This window comes from Miniopterus natalensis, chromosome 2, assembly GCF_054644295.1.
Source record: "Miniopterus natalensis isolate mMinNat1 chromosome 2, mMinNat1.hap1, whole genome shotgun sequence".
NCBI classification, from domain to species: Eukaryota; Metazoa; Chordata; class Mammalia; order Chiroptera; family Miniopteridae; genus Miniopterus; species Miniopterus natalensis.
The window spans coordinates 25,269,559-25,287,006 of record NC_142082.1 but is presented as its reverse complement, the minus strand read 5'-3'; the positions used below and the strand labels follow the sequence as shown (position 1 = coordinate 25,287,006).

At 46.8% G+C, this 17,448-nt stretch overlaps 1 protein-coding gene across 1 annotated transcript in view; it reads right to left on the bottom strand.

Annotated features, from left to right (window-relative positions):
• RASA3 (RAS p21 protein activator 3) overlaps nucleotides 1–17,448 on the bottom strand; it is a 106,620-nt gene that overhangs the window by 47,156 nt on the left and 42,016 nt on the right. The window contains exon 3 of the mRNA XM_016212886.2: nucleotides 5,994–6,097. Coding sequence (XP_016068372.1) covers nucleotides 5,994–6,097 — 104 coding nt within the window. The remainder of the gene's footprint in view (nucleotides 1–5,993; nucleotides 6,098–17,448) is intronic.

The following is a 17,448-nucleotide window of genomic DNA, read 5'->3' as shown; positions in this document are numbered from 1 at the left end:
GTGTGGAGGTTCTTCAAAGAATTAAAAATGGAATTGCCTTATGACCCAGAGATTCCACTTCTGGGAATATCTCCAAAGAAATCCAAAACAGTAATTTGGAAGAATATATGTACCCCTATATTCATTGAAGCATTATTTATAATAGCCAAGATATGGAAGTAATCCAGGTGCCCATCAGTAGACGAGTGGATAAAAAAAGCTATATTATATTTACACAATGAGATACTACTCAGCCATAAAAAAAGGAAATCTTACCTTTTGTTAAGACATGGATAGGCCTAAGAGAGTATTATGCTAAGTAAAATAAGCCAGTCAGAGAAAAACAAATACCACATGATTTCACTTATATGTGGAATCTAATGAACAAAATAAACAAAGAAACAAAACAGAAACAGACTTATAAAGAATAGACTGACAGCTGTCAGAAGGGAGGCCCTAAGAGCTGGGGGGCTGGGTGAAAAAGGTGAAGGAATTAAGCAGTAGAAAATGATAGTTGCAAAATAGCCACAGGAATGAAGATTGCAGCATGCAGAATATAGTCAATAATGTCGAGAAAACTGGGTGTAGGGCCAGGGGGCAGCAGGGGGACCACTCTGTAGAGTGCATAGTTTTTGGCCACTTTGCTGTACATCTGCAACTGGTGCGGAATGGTATTGCATGTGTTCTGTGGTTGAAAATTTTAAAAAGTGAAGCTAGTTAAAAAATGTAAATGACAGTTCAAAGGCCCTAGAATAGCAAAACAAGTTTGGAAAAGAACAAAGTTGGCCACATCCTCAGTGGATACAACCTTCCCTCCTGGACTTGAACCCGCAGAGGGGCACACGTGCGGCTGCACCAGGAAAACCTAAAGGTGAGTGTGGGCTCCTCCTGTGAGGCCAGTAGATCAGACACAGGAGACTGTGAGAAGCCAGTGACAGCGTACTCATTTCCGTGACACAAATTTATACCCTAGAGCTTGGCTTCTCATATTGGTAACAACATAATTACTAGTCATAACTTTAAATTATTCCTGGAGATTCAGACAGCCACTTATTTTTACAGCTGTAAAAACGATGGTGAAAACATCTAAGTCCAATTGCAACTGACACACCATAATTTTAAAGCCACCGAGAATGGCCAAGCCATGATTTTGCTGGTTATCTTCAAAAATAGCAGGTACCTTAAACAGAATGATTAATAAGCAACTTATTTGATTATTTTGAGGAGAAATGACCCCAGAACCAATGTGATCAGGTTCTCTGGTTAAAATGCACAAAAATACTTTAAAATTTCTTTTTCCTTAGGATTACCACTAAAAAAGTTCATGTTCCTCCAAGGATTAATTGAATTCCTCTCTAATACACTCCGAGCCCATCACTAAGATCAATACTATATCTCCATATTCACCTTCACCAGTCAGACCAGTGTGTCCAATGCAGCCACAGTGTCACTGGGTAAAATGTCAACTTCTAACCAGACGGCTTATGATTCTACACTTCTGCTCTTCCCTCTCCTTCTTCCTTCCATTCCTCCTTGAACAAACCTTGGCACACCCAGTAGGTGCTGGATAGAGATAAATCCAGGTCTTCCCTCAAGGAGCTCCAGGCCATAGGAAGTACAGTCCAACAAACATATGACAGGAAGCAAAACAAATCCTCCAGCAGGTGAAGCCATGGAGAACGCACACACTGAGGGGACACCTCGCTCAAGTACCATTTCTGGCTAACCGGGTTCTCAGGTGGGCAGCGGTAACCAGGTGGGCATGGGGGTGAGGAGAGGGTTCCAGAGGTGGGTGCCATTAGAGGAGGCAGTGTGAGTCAAGGCCAGGAGGCAGGGGCACCAGGAGGGAGACTGGAAGGAATCGGGAGGGCCTGAGCCCATGCCTGGGGTTGAGTTGGACAGGAAGGAGGAATCCCTTGGCAGGGTAATCACAAAGGGCTTGAATGTCAAGCTTAGGGTTTAGGAGTCATCCTGAGGGCAAAAGGAGCCCTGCAGGACCTGAGCAGTGGAGTCCCATGGTCAGATCTGAATTTCAGACCCATCACACCAACAGAGATCCATGAGGTATGGCTGCCATCAAGACTCAGAAAGTACATGCTGTCATCTCGCAAACCCTTCTTCATCAATTCCTTCAGAGTCAAGGATTTCGTTGGATGGTGATGGTGGTGGTGGTGAACGGTGAATGGCAGGTGATGAGTGGAGGGTGGTAGAGGACAGATGATGAATGATGGATGGTGGATGGTAGATGGTGGATGGTGATACCAAATTGCAACTCATGGGAGGGGATGGTAGTGGTAGGTCATGGGGGATGACATCTTGTTTTGATATGAATAAGTCATCCTTCTGCCATCACCATGCCCATCTTCTACCACCACCAATATCCACCATTTTCCAGGCCCATCTATGTCCCACCACCTACCACCCACCACCCACCTGGTCTTGTAAGCCCATAACCAGAAATCATCCTGGACTTCTCCCCCACCCACCCCCAATTAGGCTCCACATTCAATCAACTATTGCCTCTAAATACAGGCAATGAAGCATAATCCAAAATAAGGTCAAGAGCTCAGTAGCACACACCTGAGAACCTGCGTGCCAAGATCTGAACACCAGCTATATCACCTAAAATCCGTGTGACTTGTCTGTACCAGTTTTCTCATCTGAAAAATGCACCTACTTCATAGAGTTATGAAAATTAAATGAGTCAATATTTGTAAAGCACCTAGAACAATACCTGCACATAGTAAATGCTATGTAAGTATTTGTTATATAAATAAATGAGATGAATATGCACCAGATACTTCAATTTACATCTCCCTTCCTTTCCTACAACATGAATTCATGCCAGAAAGTTCCAGAATAAACAGGCAGCACTTTCTATTCTTCCTGAGCGAGAGTATGGAAGATGGAAGAAATGACAGAACAAAAAGGCAGCTCACTGACACCAGATGGCTCATTAAAGCCGGATGGTTGGGTTTAACCTCCTAGGATCAAACACTAATCTCTATCTACACCCATCCAAAATGTTTTTAGTATAAGCAACAGAGTTCACTTAAGTCTCAACACATGAATGCTTGATAAAACTTTCATAAAGTTGTATTATTCTTCAACTAAGCCACCCTAGACAATATAAAACAAGAGTCAACACATCCTACTCCTGTCCAAAGGCTCCTCACTGCCCCACCTGTTTCCTTCCTAAGTGCTAGGTTTGTACTGCCTTGGAAGCCTTATTCACCCAACTTCAATAGACCAAATAAGAGGCGTTGCAATGGCTCATGGAGATGACTCAAGGGTAGAAAATAAGCCACACACATGGACTAAATAAGGAATTCACACGTGAACCAAGGTCCTGAAAAGGAAAACAGTGAAGGAGAGAAGGAAATGATGGAGCGTGAGATCAGAAAGGGAGGAAGGGGGGGCGGCAGGGAAAGTGGGGGGGGCAGGGGAGGGTAGAGGAGGGGGTTCTAAGGCTCATCCCCTCTCTGCCCACCATGGAACAACTGGAGAGAGAGCAGCGGGATGCATTTGCCATGTTCTCCAGCCCCCCATTCCTGCTGTAGACACCATGGATCTGGTGATGCTGGTAGAAAAAGTGACTACTGCTCTTCACCCCTCTAGTCATTCTGAATCACTTAGGTTTAGGAATGTTTCACACAAAGTCCCAGAGAAAGCATAAATCTAAATGGTATCTAAGTGCTTGATTAAAATATGAAAGGTTTAGACAGGAATTCTGTGAAACCACCTGTCGCACATTAGGCAGGATGAAAATGAGATTCAGAGTGAGAGCAAGTTCTGGAGATGATGGGCAGAACCCATTGAAGAGTCTTTAGGGAGGGAGACGACTTCATGGGATGATTACTGCAGGTGTAGACACACCTTTCTCCTCCCAAGTCACTGGTACTCACTTCTCTACAAATATGACAGGAAATGCCTGACTTGCTAGCTCACCACCTGTCAGTTGTGCATCTTTGGGCAAGTGTCTTCTCTGAGCCTCAGTTTCTTCTTAATATAGCAAATGGAGGTGATACCTACTTCCTGGGGTTAATACAAAGGATTAATGGCATGCTTTTATGCCCATTAAGACACCGAGCACAGTGCCTGGTATATATAAGCATTCAATACATGTTAGTTTCCTTCTAACTGAAAATGCCACCCTGAGGAACTTAATAAAGATGTGGAACTCCGGGTTCAGCCCCTAGAACATTTAGGTCCACCAGCATGGGTGGGGGTCCAGATACCTGGATTTTAACATGCTCCCTAGTAGCAAAGGAGGAGCATGCTGCTTGAGGATAGATAGCATGTGAGCTTGTCACTGCGGGACTAGTCAGATTTCAGAAAACAGACATATTAAAAAGGCTTCTAGTATTAAGAGGGTGTGACAGGTAGACTGTGTAGGTGGAGGCCTGCACAGGTGCACAGGTGGGTTCCACACATGAGTGTGTTTATGTTGAGACAGCTAGAAAAGCCATTGAGAAGCCCAGAGAACAATTTGGTCAGATTATGAAAGGTCTTGAATGCATGCTAGGGAGTATGGACTTCCTTCTCCAGGCCAAATCATCTACTCTTTCAACAAATGTTTAGTGACTGCCTCCTAAGTCAAAGCCAGATGTTGGGGACAGACACGATGGAGTAATTTCTGGGCCCTCACCATGTTTTTCGTAAGTGCAATGGGATGCCAGTAGTCAGGAATAAATAGGGGGAGATGGTTACAGCTCACACGTAGAAAAGGCCACTCCTGTAGCCATGGAGTGAAGGGAGCAGCACAAGGGGCAAGCTCTGAGACCATGCAGGCTACAGTCCAAGCAAGTGAAGGTTCGGTGTAGGGTGACGTGGCTGCACCCTGCAGGAACTAAGTTCCAAGTCTTGGCAGGGCATCTAGGAGGGTGAGGAAGCAGCAGGTATGGGGTTTACCCGGCAATGAGGGACTTTTGGTGGCCACCATGAGTTCAGCAGGATGCATCTGAGATGCCTGGAGACAACCACAGGGGTCCTGCAGGGAAGCTGGACCTACAGGCTGAGATCTAAGGAGGCAGTGGAGAAACTGCCGGAAGCCTGGGAGTAAGAGCCGGAGGGGGTGAGGCTGGGAGGCCGAGGAAGAGCTGCAGGGGAGGCAGCCAACTGTCCTGAGTGCTGTTGGGCATCTGCTGCTGCCTGGACGGAAACATCCCTACTGGCTACATGGGCGACCTGCTCAAGTGGTCTGGGCAGTGAGTGGGAGCTGGTCAGAACCCCAAGCATGACCGAGAGGAAAGACAATGAACAGTCTGTGTGACTCAAGTGCACTTCAGATTCCAAGTGCTCTACCTGAGAGCCTCCCCTCCCAGGAAAGGCCAAGGCCACAGCACGGACACTACATGGTGCTTGGATTCCAGCAACTACAACTGTGCCCATGTTTGGCTTCTCTGTTCTATTTTGGGGCCACAGTAAACATGAATAGGGGCACAGGTGCACTCCTGAACTCAGGAAGCTTCTTTCCTAATCTGCACCTGTCCTCCACCTTCAGGTTGGGCCTCATTCTCTCCAGGAGTCCCCCCCTGAAATGCTAGTGCTTCTAAGAGCACCCCAATACCTCTTAGAGCCCATGTCCCTGAGAGCACTCCAATACCTCTGAGAGCACCCCAATACATTAGAGAGCCCCAGTGTCCCTGAGAGCACCCCAGTGTCTTCGAGCATACCCCAATACCTCTGAGAACATCTGCCAATACTTAGAGTACCCCAATATCTCAGAGAGCACTTCAATGCCCACGTGACCTTATGCTGTGAAGCCCCTCCACACGCTGCCAGGGCGGGACTCAGACGGCCTGACCAGGCCCTGGGGGATGCCACAGCCAGGCCAGCTGGCTGCCCAGGGCCACTTCCTGTCACTGCTCAGCACAGCCAAGCAGACCAGGCTAAAGGTGCTGCTTTGCCTCTGCTCTCAGGCAGGATGCCTGGAGGAGACACTCCACTTCTGCCAGAATGAGACCCCGTCCAGAGAGGCAGAGATAAAAAACAAAACATCTGTCAGTACCTACCTATGATTGAATCCCTCCGGAAAACGTCTCTATCGAAGATGTAAAATGACAGGTGACGAAAACTCCGAGGAATCTCACAGTAGAAGTCTTCTCCATAGAAGGGGCTGGACAAAGGAACAGAATGAGGGCCGTTAGGTTCTGTGAGGTAATGGCCTCGTCACTGCTCGTGGCGTGGGCATCGTGGTGGGGCCGCAGCCTAAGCACCGACCTCAGGCACACACGGGCAGCCCCATTTTTACACGCCACAAACATGCCGTTCTGGGTTTCACTTGTAAGACATGAAGTTGCAGTTTCCTAATCGTGGTAAATATGGACTCAAGGGTAAGCAGGCTGTAAAAATCTTCACAGACGTGCCCCCAGCCCCAAAGGCATGTCGCGTTAAATCAGCGATTTTCAACTCTCTCATCTCATGGCACACGTAAGCTAATTACTAAATTCTGTGGCACACCAAAAAATACATTTTTTGCCGATGTGAAAAAAAGGTATAATTTTGATTCAGTCGCACCAGACAACTCTGCTGTGTTGACTGTTCTCGGTTTTTTATTTGACAATCTAAGGGAAAAGAGGTCAGTGCCCTGACAAAATAGTCAGGTACTGCACATTTTAAAAAGTCTTGCAGCACAGTGGTTGAAAATCGCGGCGTTAAATGAATGAAGCTGCGGGTTTGGAGACAGCTCAGGGAAACCAGAGAGCTTGACACAGGTCGTGGCGTTAATAAAACAGTGTCTATTGTGCGTGTCCAGGTTTAGCACAAATGCTCCAGGACTGCTAACCATTTCGAGGGTCTGGGGTAGCAGGTGGCAGGCCTCACTCAGAGTTCCAGTTCTGGCAGGGTGACCGTCCGCACCTCTCGCCAGAGAGGAGCCTCACCCACTACATCCAACCCTCCACACAGACTCCGAGGCTCATTCACCCAAAGATGAAGACTCAAAATAAAATGTGAACTTCAATCGAGGGGCCAGAATCCCCGGCCAGCACAGGCTGAGGTTAGCAGACGCTGGTTCACGGAAGCCACAGTAAATGTGCACAGAACACGCACCCACCCAACCTGCATCCACTGGGTAGGAAATGGAGAGATTACTTCAGCACTCACACCAACAACTATCTTGGAATCTGGCCTGACTGCACTGTCATGCACGTTCATGGTTAAGGTCCAACATAGGACACATGTAATAGGTCAAGTAAAAACTAAAACAGTGTGAAAGAGGGATGTAGGCTCCTGACCAAGTATGAAAAGAGAGATGGAAAATAATTGATACCATGAGTTTCTCCTAGTGAAAGTTTATTGTGACACAGACATAAGAAAGAAAAGGAGGGAGGGTGGGATCAGCTGCCAACTAAGAGAGCTCCAGAGCCCTATTTTATCAATTTGAGACGATCCTCCCCTCCACCACTAATTTTATCATCTCTGAAATCAGAATGTATCCTGCAATCAATGTTAGAAAGGATTATTTCATAGGTTAATTAGCATTGCTTTTTCTTAATGCACATAAAATAATGGTACATCCCACAAATGACAAATGTCACAGATTATATAAAATACAGTACTTTTGGTGGCATGCCATGCCATTGTTTGAAGATCACTAGCTCTTCTTGAGTGTTCTAAAATGGATTATGGTGACAATGACACCATAACTCTGTAAATTTACTAAAAATTGCTCAATTGTACAATTTTAAAAATTCCTACAGCCCTGGCTGGATGGCTCCGTTGGTTGGACCATTGTCCTGTGCACCAGGGGGTTGTGGGTTCAATTCCCAGCCATGGCACATGCCTGGGTTTCGGGTTCGATCCCAGCAGGGGGGATGGACCAACTGATGTCTCCCTCTCTCTCTCTCTCTCTCAAATCAATGAGGAGTATCCTCAAGTGAGGATTTTTTAAAAAGTTGTTTTTTAATTCCTACAGCATGAAGAGGGCTTTTTATAGCCCTTTCCCCAGCTCCTCTCCTCCTTACAGCTCACCCTCAGAAAGGGAGCCAAAATAATTCCTGCATTCTGGGCACTGGACCCCACCTCCTGGGAGCCTGCGCTCCAGGGGGTGGCCAGCTTCACCTGGGTACCCATGACATCCCAGGTCCTGTTCTGAGCCCCAACAGGTAGCAAATATAGTTCACCCTTGAACAAGGCAGATTTTAAAATTCACATACAAGTGGAGCCCCACAGTTCAAACCCACGTTGTTCAAGGGTAAACTGTATTCAGCTCTCACAATACCTTCACAAGGAGGAGAAACTCAGTCACCAGGCAGTCTAGCTTGTGTATATTTACAAGCAAAGAAATAGTGGGGGCTTTGAATCCCACTATGGTCAGGAGAACAATGTTCCCTCAAAGGTGGCCAGGTTTAATCTCCAGGGCCTGTGACTCTGCTACCTCACATGGCAAAAAGGACTTTGCAGATGATATTAAGTGAAGGATTTTGAATTTGGAAGTTATCCTGGATTATCTAGGCAAGCCCAAAGGATCACAGGATCCTCATTAGACAGCAACAGAGCCAGAGGACACGTGATAACAGAGGTAGAGGCTTCAGTGATGAAGGGCCTCGAGACGGGGCTGGAAAAGGCCAGGAAATGTATTCTGCTCTAGGGCCACCAGAAGGAACCAGCCCAACGGACACCAACTTTAGTGATTTTTGGACTTGGAGTTTTATTCTCCTGGGACATTACACAGCAGCACACTAGGAAAGAGGGTTGGGGGACAGATGCTCTCTTGACAAAGAGGAGAGCATGGATGATGCTCAGAGGGGACTTCCAGACCTGGGCTGACACATGGGCTGACCGCTGCTACACCAAGGACACTAGAAGGGAGAGAAGGGGGAAAGGTGACAGGCCCCCACCCCACTTGGGAGCTGTAGGACCAAGGCGGCGAGACCAGGCAACACTCACCTCTTCCAGCTCAGATCCACACCTTGATAACAACACAATTTTCATTTGTATTTATCTGATTTCATCATTTAAAAAATGTGTCCAGAGACTAGGTTACTTAGAAAACCATTTCTTTGTAATGAAAAAATCTTCAGAGGGAGATTTAAAAATGCTTAATTGCTCTGAGTATTTCAGAGAAGTGGCCATCTAAAAACAAGAACTATCCTAACTTTCAATGAAAGCACATGTCTACAGACTCCCATCAAGTGACAGGTCCATTGAGTCACAAATGATCATTCGAAAATTCCATCTAAGCATATCCTCCCCTTTGGACTTTTTGCCTCGATGAGCCTTCCTGTGACTCAACATCTGCATTCGTGAGGCTCTGTGTGATGCTACCAGACCCCACAGGAGTGTGATGTGCTGGGTTAACCTCCAGTTCTACAACTCACTCCTTGTGTAAGATGCCAGCTCTCTCAGTTCCCAGTTATTCTACCCGTGACTAAGAGCCTAAAGCATCGTGAAGATCAAAGACATAATCTACAGGAACCGCCCCCCCCCCCCCCCCCCCCCGATGCCCTGGCGGAAAGAAACTCTGGAAAGTCAGTAGGTCAGTGTGAGTGTGTGTGAGTGTGTGTGGTATGCATGTGTGTGCATGTACACATGAATCGTGTGTGCATGTACACATGCAGGTGTGGGTGTGTGCATGTGCATGTGCAAGTGTGTGTGTGTGAGTGTGTGTGGGTGTGCCTGTGCACATAGAGATGCGTGGGGGAGGTACATGTGCACATGCATGTCTATGTACCTATGAGTGTGTGCATGTGTGTACACAAATATTCAAAGACACACACATGAAGGGTGTGACAGTGACTTAGATGGGGGATGGGTGCTGACCTGGAAGATCTTGGGGCCATTTATTGTGGAAGCTCCATCTGCAGGCACCATCTCCTTATCAACTATGCCTAATCCTTCCCCAAAATTTGGCATATGTATCCCAGGAAGACATTATTTTTCACAGTAAGCTGATTCATAATTAGACTTATGTGTAAATTTTTAGAATTTCTCCGTGGGTTTTTTTTTTACTCCTTTATGATCCGAATTTTGTTTGCTTTCAAAAGAATACTTCCTTTTATTTTAACTAAAAAGAAGAAATTGTTTTTTCTTTTTAAGAATGACAGTCTATCGAGGATTTTATGTTGTAAAATCAAAACTGAACCCACCAGAATGGCTAGAATCAAAAAGACAGAATAACAAGTGTTGGTGAGGATGTGGAGAAATTCGAACCCTCATACACTGCTGGTGGGAATATAAAATTGGTGCAGCCACTTTGGAAAACAATGGCAGTTCCTCAAATGATAATATGGAGTGATCATATGGCCCAACAACCCCATTCCTGGGAATATAACCCGGAGAAATGAAACCACATGTCCACACAAAAACTCACACATGCAAGTTAACAGCATAATTCACAACAGCCAAAAGTGGAAACAACCCAAATGTCCACCAACAGATGAATGGATAAACAAAGTGTGGTCCAACCATACAAAGGAATATTACCAGCCACATAAAGAAATCAACCCCTGACGCATGCTACAATGTGGATGAGCCTGGAAAACATTATGTTAAGTGAAAAAAGCCAGGCCCAAAAGGCCACATAGTATAGGATTCCATTTACATGAAATGCCCAGAATAGACAAATCTGTAAAGACAGAAAGCAGATTGGTGGTTGCCAGGGGCTGGGTAGCAGGGTGTTGGTGGGAAATGGGGACACTTCAAGGGAATGGGTTTCTTTTTAGGGAGATGAAAATGTTCTAAAATTGATTGTGGTGATGGCTGTACAACTCTAAATATACTGAAAACCATAGAATTGTACATTTTAAATGGGTAAATTACAAGGTATGTGAACTGTATCTCAATAAAGCTACTTAAGAAAAAACAACAAAATTTTTAAAATACATAAAGATGTCAGAAAGCAAAAAACAGAATTAACATTCTAGGGTATATCCTCCTAGAGTTGTTTTTTCTCTAAAGATATATGGATATAGAATAGAAATAAATATTAGATAGTGACACATTGTTAAAATAGAAGTGGGATTACATTATATATCCTGATATATAGTCAGCTTTTTCCTTTAATCATGCCATGGGCAGCTTTCCAAATAAGAATATAAAATGTTAGTGGCCACACAGTGTGGTCTGAATGACCCCCACTGCTCGATTCACCCATCCAACACTGACAGACAACTGGGTCCTCACCGACTTTTATCATTAGGAGCAGTACAGAATGAGACTCTAGCATAGAGTCTTTGCATAGCTGTCTGATTGTTCCCTTAGAATAAATTCCGCTTGTCAGAAGGGTATTCACTGCCCTAAGGCTTTGGTGCATAATGCCATATGGCCCTCCAGAAAGGGGGGGCTAATTTACCCCACACACCCACCAACACTGAGTCTCACCAATATTTACAAACTTTGCTAAACTGACAGCAGCAAAAAAAAAAAAAAATATCTACTGCTTTCATTTGAAAAGTTTAAATTATTGGTGAGGTTGAATATCTTTCATATGTGTATGAGCACTTTCTGTCTCATTTTCTGTTAAAATGCCTTTGGCCCATTTCCTATTAAATGCCCATTTTTTCATATTATTTCCAAGCTCAGACTATTAATCCACTGGGAACTTGTATATTTATGTTGCAAATTAAAAGACAAATAACTAAAGCACAACATATAAGGAATATCTTTTTAAACTAGAAACACCACAGATTTGTTAACATTATCTGTCATCAACAGCAAGGATGGGCATGTGATCCTGCCATTTCTGAAATGCGCTCCACCAGAAGCGCGAGGGGTTCCCTGCATTCAGGAGCTGATGTTGCACACAGCAAAAAGGCCATTCAGCCCCGATCATGGCATCTCCCAGGGACATCTCAGCCCTCCCAGCTTCAAGGAGGACTCACGTGGGGGTGTAAGTGGGGTGGGCCACGCCACTTACACAGTTAGTCTCCCCTCCCTCTAGCCCTGCAGACAGAGGGCAGAGGTGGGATGAAGCCCCACCCAACCCCAGATGCCAACCCCCCGAACCACCAAAGTGGTCATCTGGACTTCCCACCTCTCTTTGGTGAACAAGAAAGTTTGCACTCGTCTGTTCATGGGCAGCAGGGTTGGAGGTTTATTCCAAAAGAAAAAGGAAACTGTCAGATGACTGGGAGCAGGGTGAGTTCTCTCACCCCTACTCTCTCCATGTGCCTGGCAAAACAATATATTCTTTCTGGTGGACTCAAAGGGGCCACACAGCCTTGAGCTTCTCCTTCCCATTAGAGGCTTAACCTGGGGTATCTCTCCCCACAGGCCCAGCTTTGTCCCCAGCCCAAGGTCAGCACAGTCAGATGCATGATTAATGTCCCCGCACAGTCGGCTCCCACTTACAGCCGTAGGGCTCCAGAACCCTCTTTCCAAATAAAGAAAAAAACGCCGCCCAAAGGACTTGGCTTGCCTTAAATACCACTATCTGACAGAAGGAAATTAGCGCGTGCAGTGGCATCCGCCTCTGAGGCTGGCCAGAGTGACAAGCTCTTTCCCCCAGTAATTACGGAGAGGAGCTCAAATGAAGTTCCACAGACTCAAGCGAACTCTCCTGAGGAAAGAAGAAAAAACCTCCTGCAGAAAGCCAAGTTGATCTCTAAGGGAGTGCTCTGACAAGGGAAAACCTGCATTCCTCCTCCCGCAACCCAGATGTGCGGCCCAGAGGTTGAAATGGGGCTGCATTTGGGACCCACAGAGAAAACTCTCACTTCATGAGTCATTTCCCAGCATCTGTGAGGCTGGCACGCCCCATCCCACACCAAGGCTCCTTGTCACTGCAACAACGATGTTTGCTCATGAGAACACAGCCGTGAGCCTGGTTTTCTCCAGTTTCATGCTATTTCGCAAATGCCTGCGTCCATTTCCCAACATCTGGGGTCAGGGAGGAGAAGTGGGGGAGCTGCTGAGCTGCTCTACATTTTGGGGAGATGAAAAGGCTGCATGCTGAAGAATAGGGACTCCATGCTGAGTCTCTTTGTGAGAGGGCTATTCTTAAGACAGTCTTTGTGCCTCAAAGTCTGAACTATGGGTTCACCACAGAGAAGGCCACTGTCGAGGGCCAAGCATCCAGAAGCAGTGGATCGTGGATCCCAGGGGAAACCCAGGGCTCATGTTCCAGCCCAGCACAAACAGGAAGCCAAGTAAGCAGGGATAAATTTTCCCAAAAGGGCACCAGCCTATCTCTGAACAGCTCGGTGCTCAGCTAATAAAATGTGCATGTGGTTAAATCATTAACTAACAGCTGGATTAAAATGTCATTAAACCAAATGCTATATCCGAGGCACAAGAACTGGGCATGGAAAGGAAGTCATGTAGCTTGCACCCCGCACAGCCTGTCGGGGTACAACATCTGCAGCAGGCGGTGCTGTGCCTGGCCTGGGCTGGCCTGCTGATCAACTGTTCCAGAAAGGAACCTCCTGCTGCCACGGTTACCCTAACTGCCACAGACACTTAGAGGCAGGAGGAAAACCTTTTTGATTTCTGTGAAGTCCACCTCTTATGTCCTTTAAAACTGCTTTAAAACCCCTGTGCAGCACGGCACCTCGGCATCTGCGACCTTTCATTATAAAAGGTGTCTTTTTTTCCTGAGGTTCCCCAAAAGAAATTGCTACTTATTGAGAGGCAAGATGCTCAGCCTCTCACACTGAACTCTAACCCTCACCCCTATGCCACTGCCTGAGCTATTCACAGCAGCCTCCACGGGAAGGGGCAACTCCCAGGAGAAAAAGCCACTCTGTCACTGCAAAGGACAGGATGAAGAAATGCATGATGTGCTGTGCAGCATCTAGCAGATTTGAAGTGGGGACTGGATGTAGTTAACCCTCCCCCAGGGAAGGAGAGAATCTGAGGTCAGAGGACAGTTTTTGTCCAAATGCTGGGGCTGGACTGACCTGTGAGTTTTTGTCACCTGAGCTAATCACAGCCTGCACTTCAAGGACTCAGCACAAGCACTGGGACTGCAAGACACTTGCAGCGAAGTACTGAAGGGTCCATGGTGGCCGCTGCCAGATAACAGGGATACCGAGGACAGCTGGGGGCCCCAGCATTGCAGGCAGGGCCAGAGGAGCAGGAAGTCAGCACTGGGCAGGTACAGGAGCAGGGCTGGGAAATGCACTCGGGAAGCTGCTTATGCTCATGCTGAAGGGCCAAGATCCAAACTGGGCATCTATGCATCAGAACCAGAGCCCACCCACCAACCCCTCTGTGGGCGACATGCAGCCTGTATTTCCTTGCCTGACCCAGCTCTACGGTGTAGCTACGTGGCCCAGCTATGCATGGCTCACACCACTGCACGTGGCTCCCAAAATGCCAAGACCTACTGTCCACAGCAGTTCCTTTTCTCTCTCACTCCCCTTGTCTCCCAGATAGAAATCACATGTTCTTACCAACAAATTACAATCAGACCCATCTTTATTAAGGCCTGGTCATGCTTTTTACAGTGACTGAGACAACAATTCTTAGAAGCCTGAGTCACACACTGACCAGTTGTGACAGTAGTAACGTTTCAAACTCCAAAAGTAAGGCCCTGAGACAGAAAGAGTGTCAGGAAGGAGCCCAGGGGATGAGAGGGGTGGGCATCCTGTGGGGCAAGCTTTTAGGGTCTCCTACAAAAGGTTCTAACTTGCCCAGGAGAAACCCATTAACTCCAGCATCCTACAAGCCCAGAAACTGCCCAGCCTACAGCTCCCAAAAGGAGAAAGGAAGGGAGCCACCCTAACCCTCCAGTCAGAGAGGGCAGCTGGGGCAGGAGGGGTGTGGGGGCAAACCTGGCTCCTTCCCCACCCAAGCGCATCCAGCTATGAGCAGACCCTACGGGTACCGGCCACACCTGGCACCACACTGCTAATAAGCCCCAACTGGGCCTGGACCTGGGCCTCGGTGTGCAGTAGGCATCAGTGCTTGTGCAGTGAAAGCAAGCCTGCACTCGCCACCAGCTCAGCTTTCCTGGGAAGTTCTGAGAGAATCCTCACATTCTGACATGAGACAGGCTCCTGTGACTTAGGAAAAACTGAGGGAGACATTGAAGCTGGATGTCAGGCAGAGAATGCTCAGGACACTGCAGGCTTGCCCTGGACCCAGAGGGTCCCTTCAGGCCATCATAAACCCTTCCACTCTCTCTGAAAAGCAATGGAAAAATATCCTCCGGTGAGGGGGGGGAAAAAAAGATGCAAAAAAAAGAATACTGCGAATCTAAATCATTCCTAGACACAGAAATAACACAGAAGACTCCTTCACCACGCATTGCCCCAGATGCAAATACCCCTTCTCGGAAGACTGGGAGTAAAGGAACAGGAGAGAAGATGTGGCGGTAAAGAGAGGTTCTTACCGACCTCACCCAGCTCTGCCCCCGCTCCTGCACTGAAGCATGGCACTAAGTCTGCGACCCTGTGGTCCAGTGTGAAATGCATAATTCTGTGTAAGAGCGATGTTAACCAGCCCTCTGCCAGAAACTAGCAATAAAGGATAAAAATAAATGCTGTGACGAAAATACACAAGCTCTTCAGAAAATCTGATTTACATAAAGCTACCCAGGAAAATTCTTTTCACAAGACTCACCCATAAAAACAGCATCACAAAGATTATGGTGACCAAAAGTCAGGCCTTCCCGGGAAAACCCAGTGAGGATGTTGTTATCGAACTGGCATCCTGATTCTCTCAGTCATGTAAAGACACTTGAAAGGATGTGTCCCCCATCAGGTCAGGAGCACCCCCAGACTGTGTGGGGATGGATCCCTGCCTGGAGGACCCCTTGACTATGGGGGGAGGGATCCCTGCGGGGAGCACCCCAGGGCTGTGGGGGGAAGGATCCCTGCCTGGAGCACCCCAGGACTGTGGGAGGATGGATCCCTGCCTGGAGCACCCCAATATTGTAGGAGACATGTTTTCCCATCTGGAGCACCCCAGGACTGTGAGGGGCATGTTTCCTCACCTGGAGCACCTCAGGACTATGGGAGGGACATGTTTCCCCATCTGGAGCACCCCAGGACTTGTGAGGGCATGGCCCATCTGCTCCAACTGATGTGGAATGCCTGAACCAGAGCCTGCATTCATGTCAGAAAGACCTTTTTTTAAACTTTAACTTGAGAAATTATAGAGAAAAGTAAATGTTAGGAGAGAAAATGTTACCTGTATAATCTCTTAATTTCAAACTCAGTGTTTTCTAATTAACAAATTGGTTTTTAGTAAAAACATCTCAGAGCCATGGCTGGTGTGGCTCAGGTGGTTCAGCATCATCCCATGCACCAAAAGGTCACAGGTTCAATTCCCACTAGGGCACATGCCCAGGTTGGGGGCTTGATCCCCAGTAGGGGTCGTGCAGGAGGCAGCAGATCGATGTTTCTCTTCTCTCCCTTTTCCTTACTCTCCCTCTAAAAAAAAAAAAATCAATAAAAACATATTGTAGTCCTAGCTAGTTTGCTCAGTGGTTAGAGCATGGGCCCATGAACTGAAGGGTCCAGGGTCCACTTCTCATCAAGGGCAAGTACCTTGGTTACAGGCCTGGGCACATGCAAAAGGCAACCAATCGATATGTCTCTCTCACATTGATGTCTCTCTCTCTCTCTCTCCCCCAGTCCCCACCCCCCACCCTCTCTGAAAGGCAATGGAAAATATATCCTTGGGTGAGGATTTTTTTAAATCTCAGAAAATGAAGTCTGTCTCCCAAACCACATTCCTCTTGTCCTTTCAAATTCTAGCCCCAAATAGCTTCTCTCCTCCTAAAAACTGTGGAGCTGCTGAGGTCTTTCTTGATTTAGTCATATCTACCACACAAGAGTGCTCATTTCTGAGCAATTTGCATCTTTCAGTGTGAGCTAGATACTCTCATATCAAACCACACGCCCCTTCTAAATCAGAAGAGAGCACCATCCACTTGTAAACAGTCTTTCTCTTGGTAAGTTCTCAGCAAAAATGACAAGTTTGAATTCTATAATTATGCCCATGTCAATAAATGAAGCATTGAGTTAGTTTCTCCTCACTTTGCTCTAGAAAGTAGTCATTTTACTAATTTCTAATTTTATATAAAAAAAGTACATACAAACAAAAGAACAAAAATGCCCACCATAACCCACTACCCTGAGAAAATAATCACATTGACATTTACATTCATACATTCCAGACCATTTTTGGAGCAATCTCAATTTTTAAACAAAAAGGAATCTTACAATGAATACAGCCTTGTAAACTGCCTTTATCACTTAGCAGACATAACCAAACTCTGAGAAAGGTAAACACCATTCCAACCAGAACGTGAGGGGCTGTGAGGGCTCTGCCTTTGGGGAAAGACAAGCAGGGGCAGGGAGTGCCATGCCTTGGTGGCTCAGGCCAGGACCATGTGGTAGGCCCCTTCCCTTCCAGATGGCAACACAAATGGAAACAGGTGAGAGGAAGGAGGGAAGGGGCTTCGGGGCTGGACATCAGGTAGGGATCCAGGATGGGCTGTGGGTGGAGGTTCAGCACAGCCTCAATCAGTGCTGCCACTGGGGAGGGGGAGGGACCGATCGGGAACCTTGGGACAAG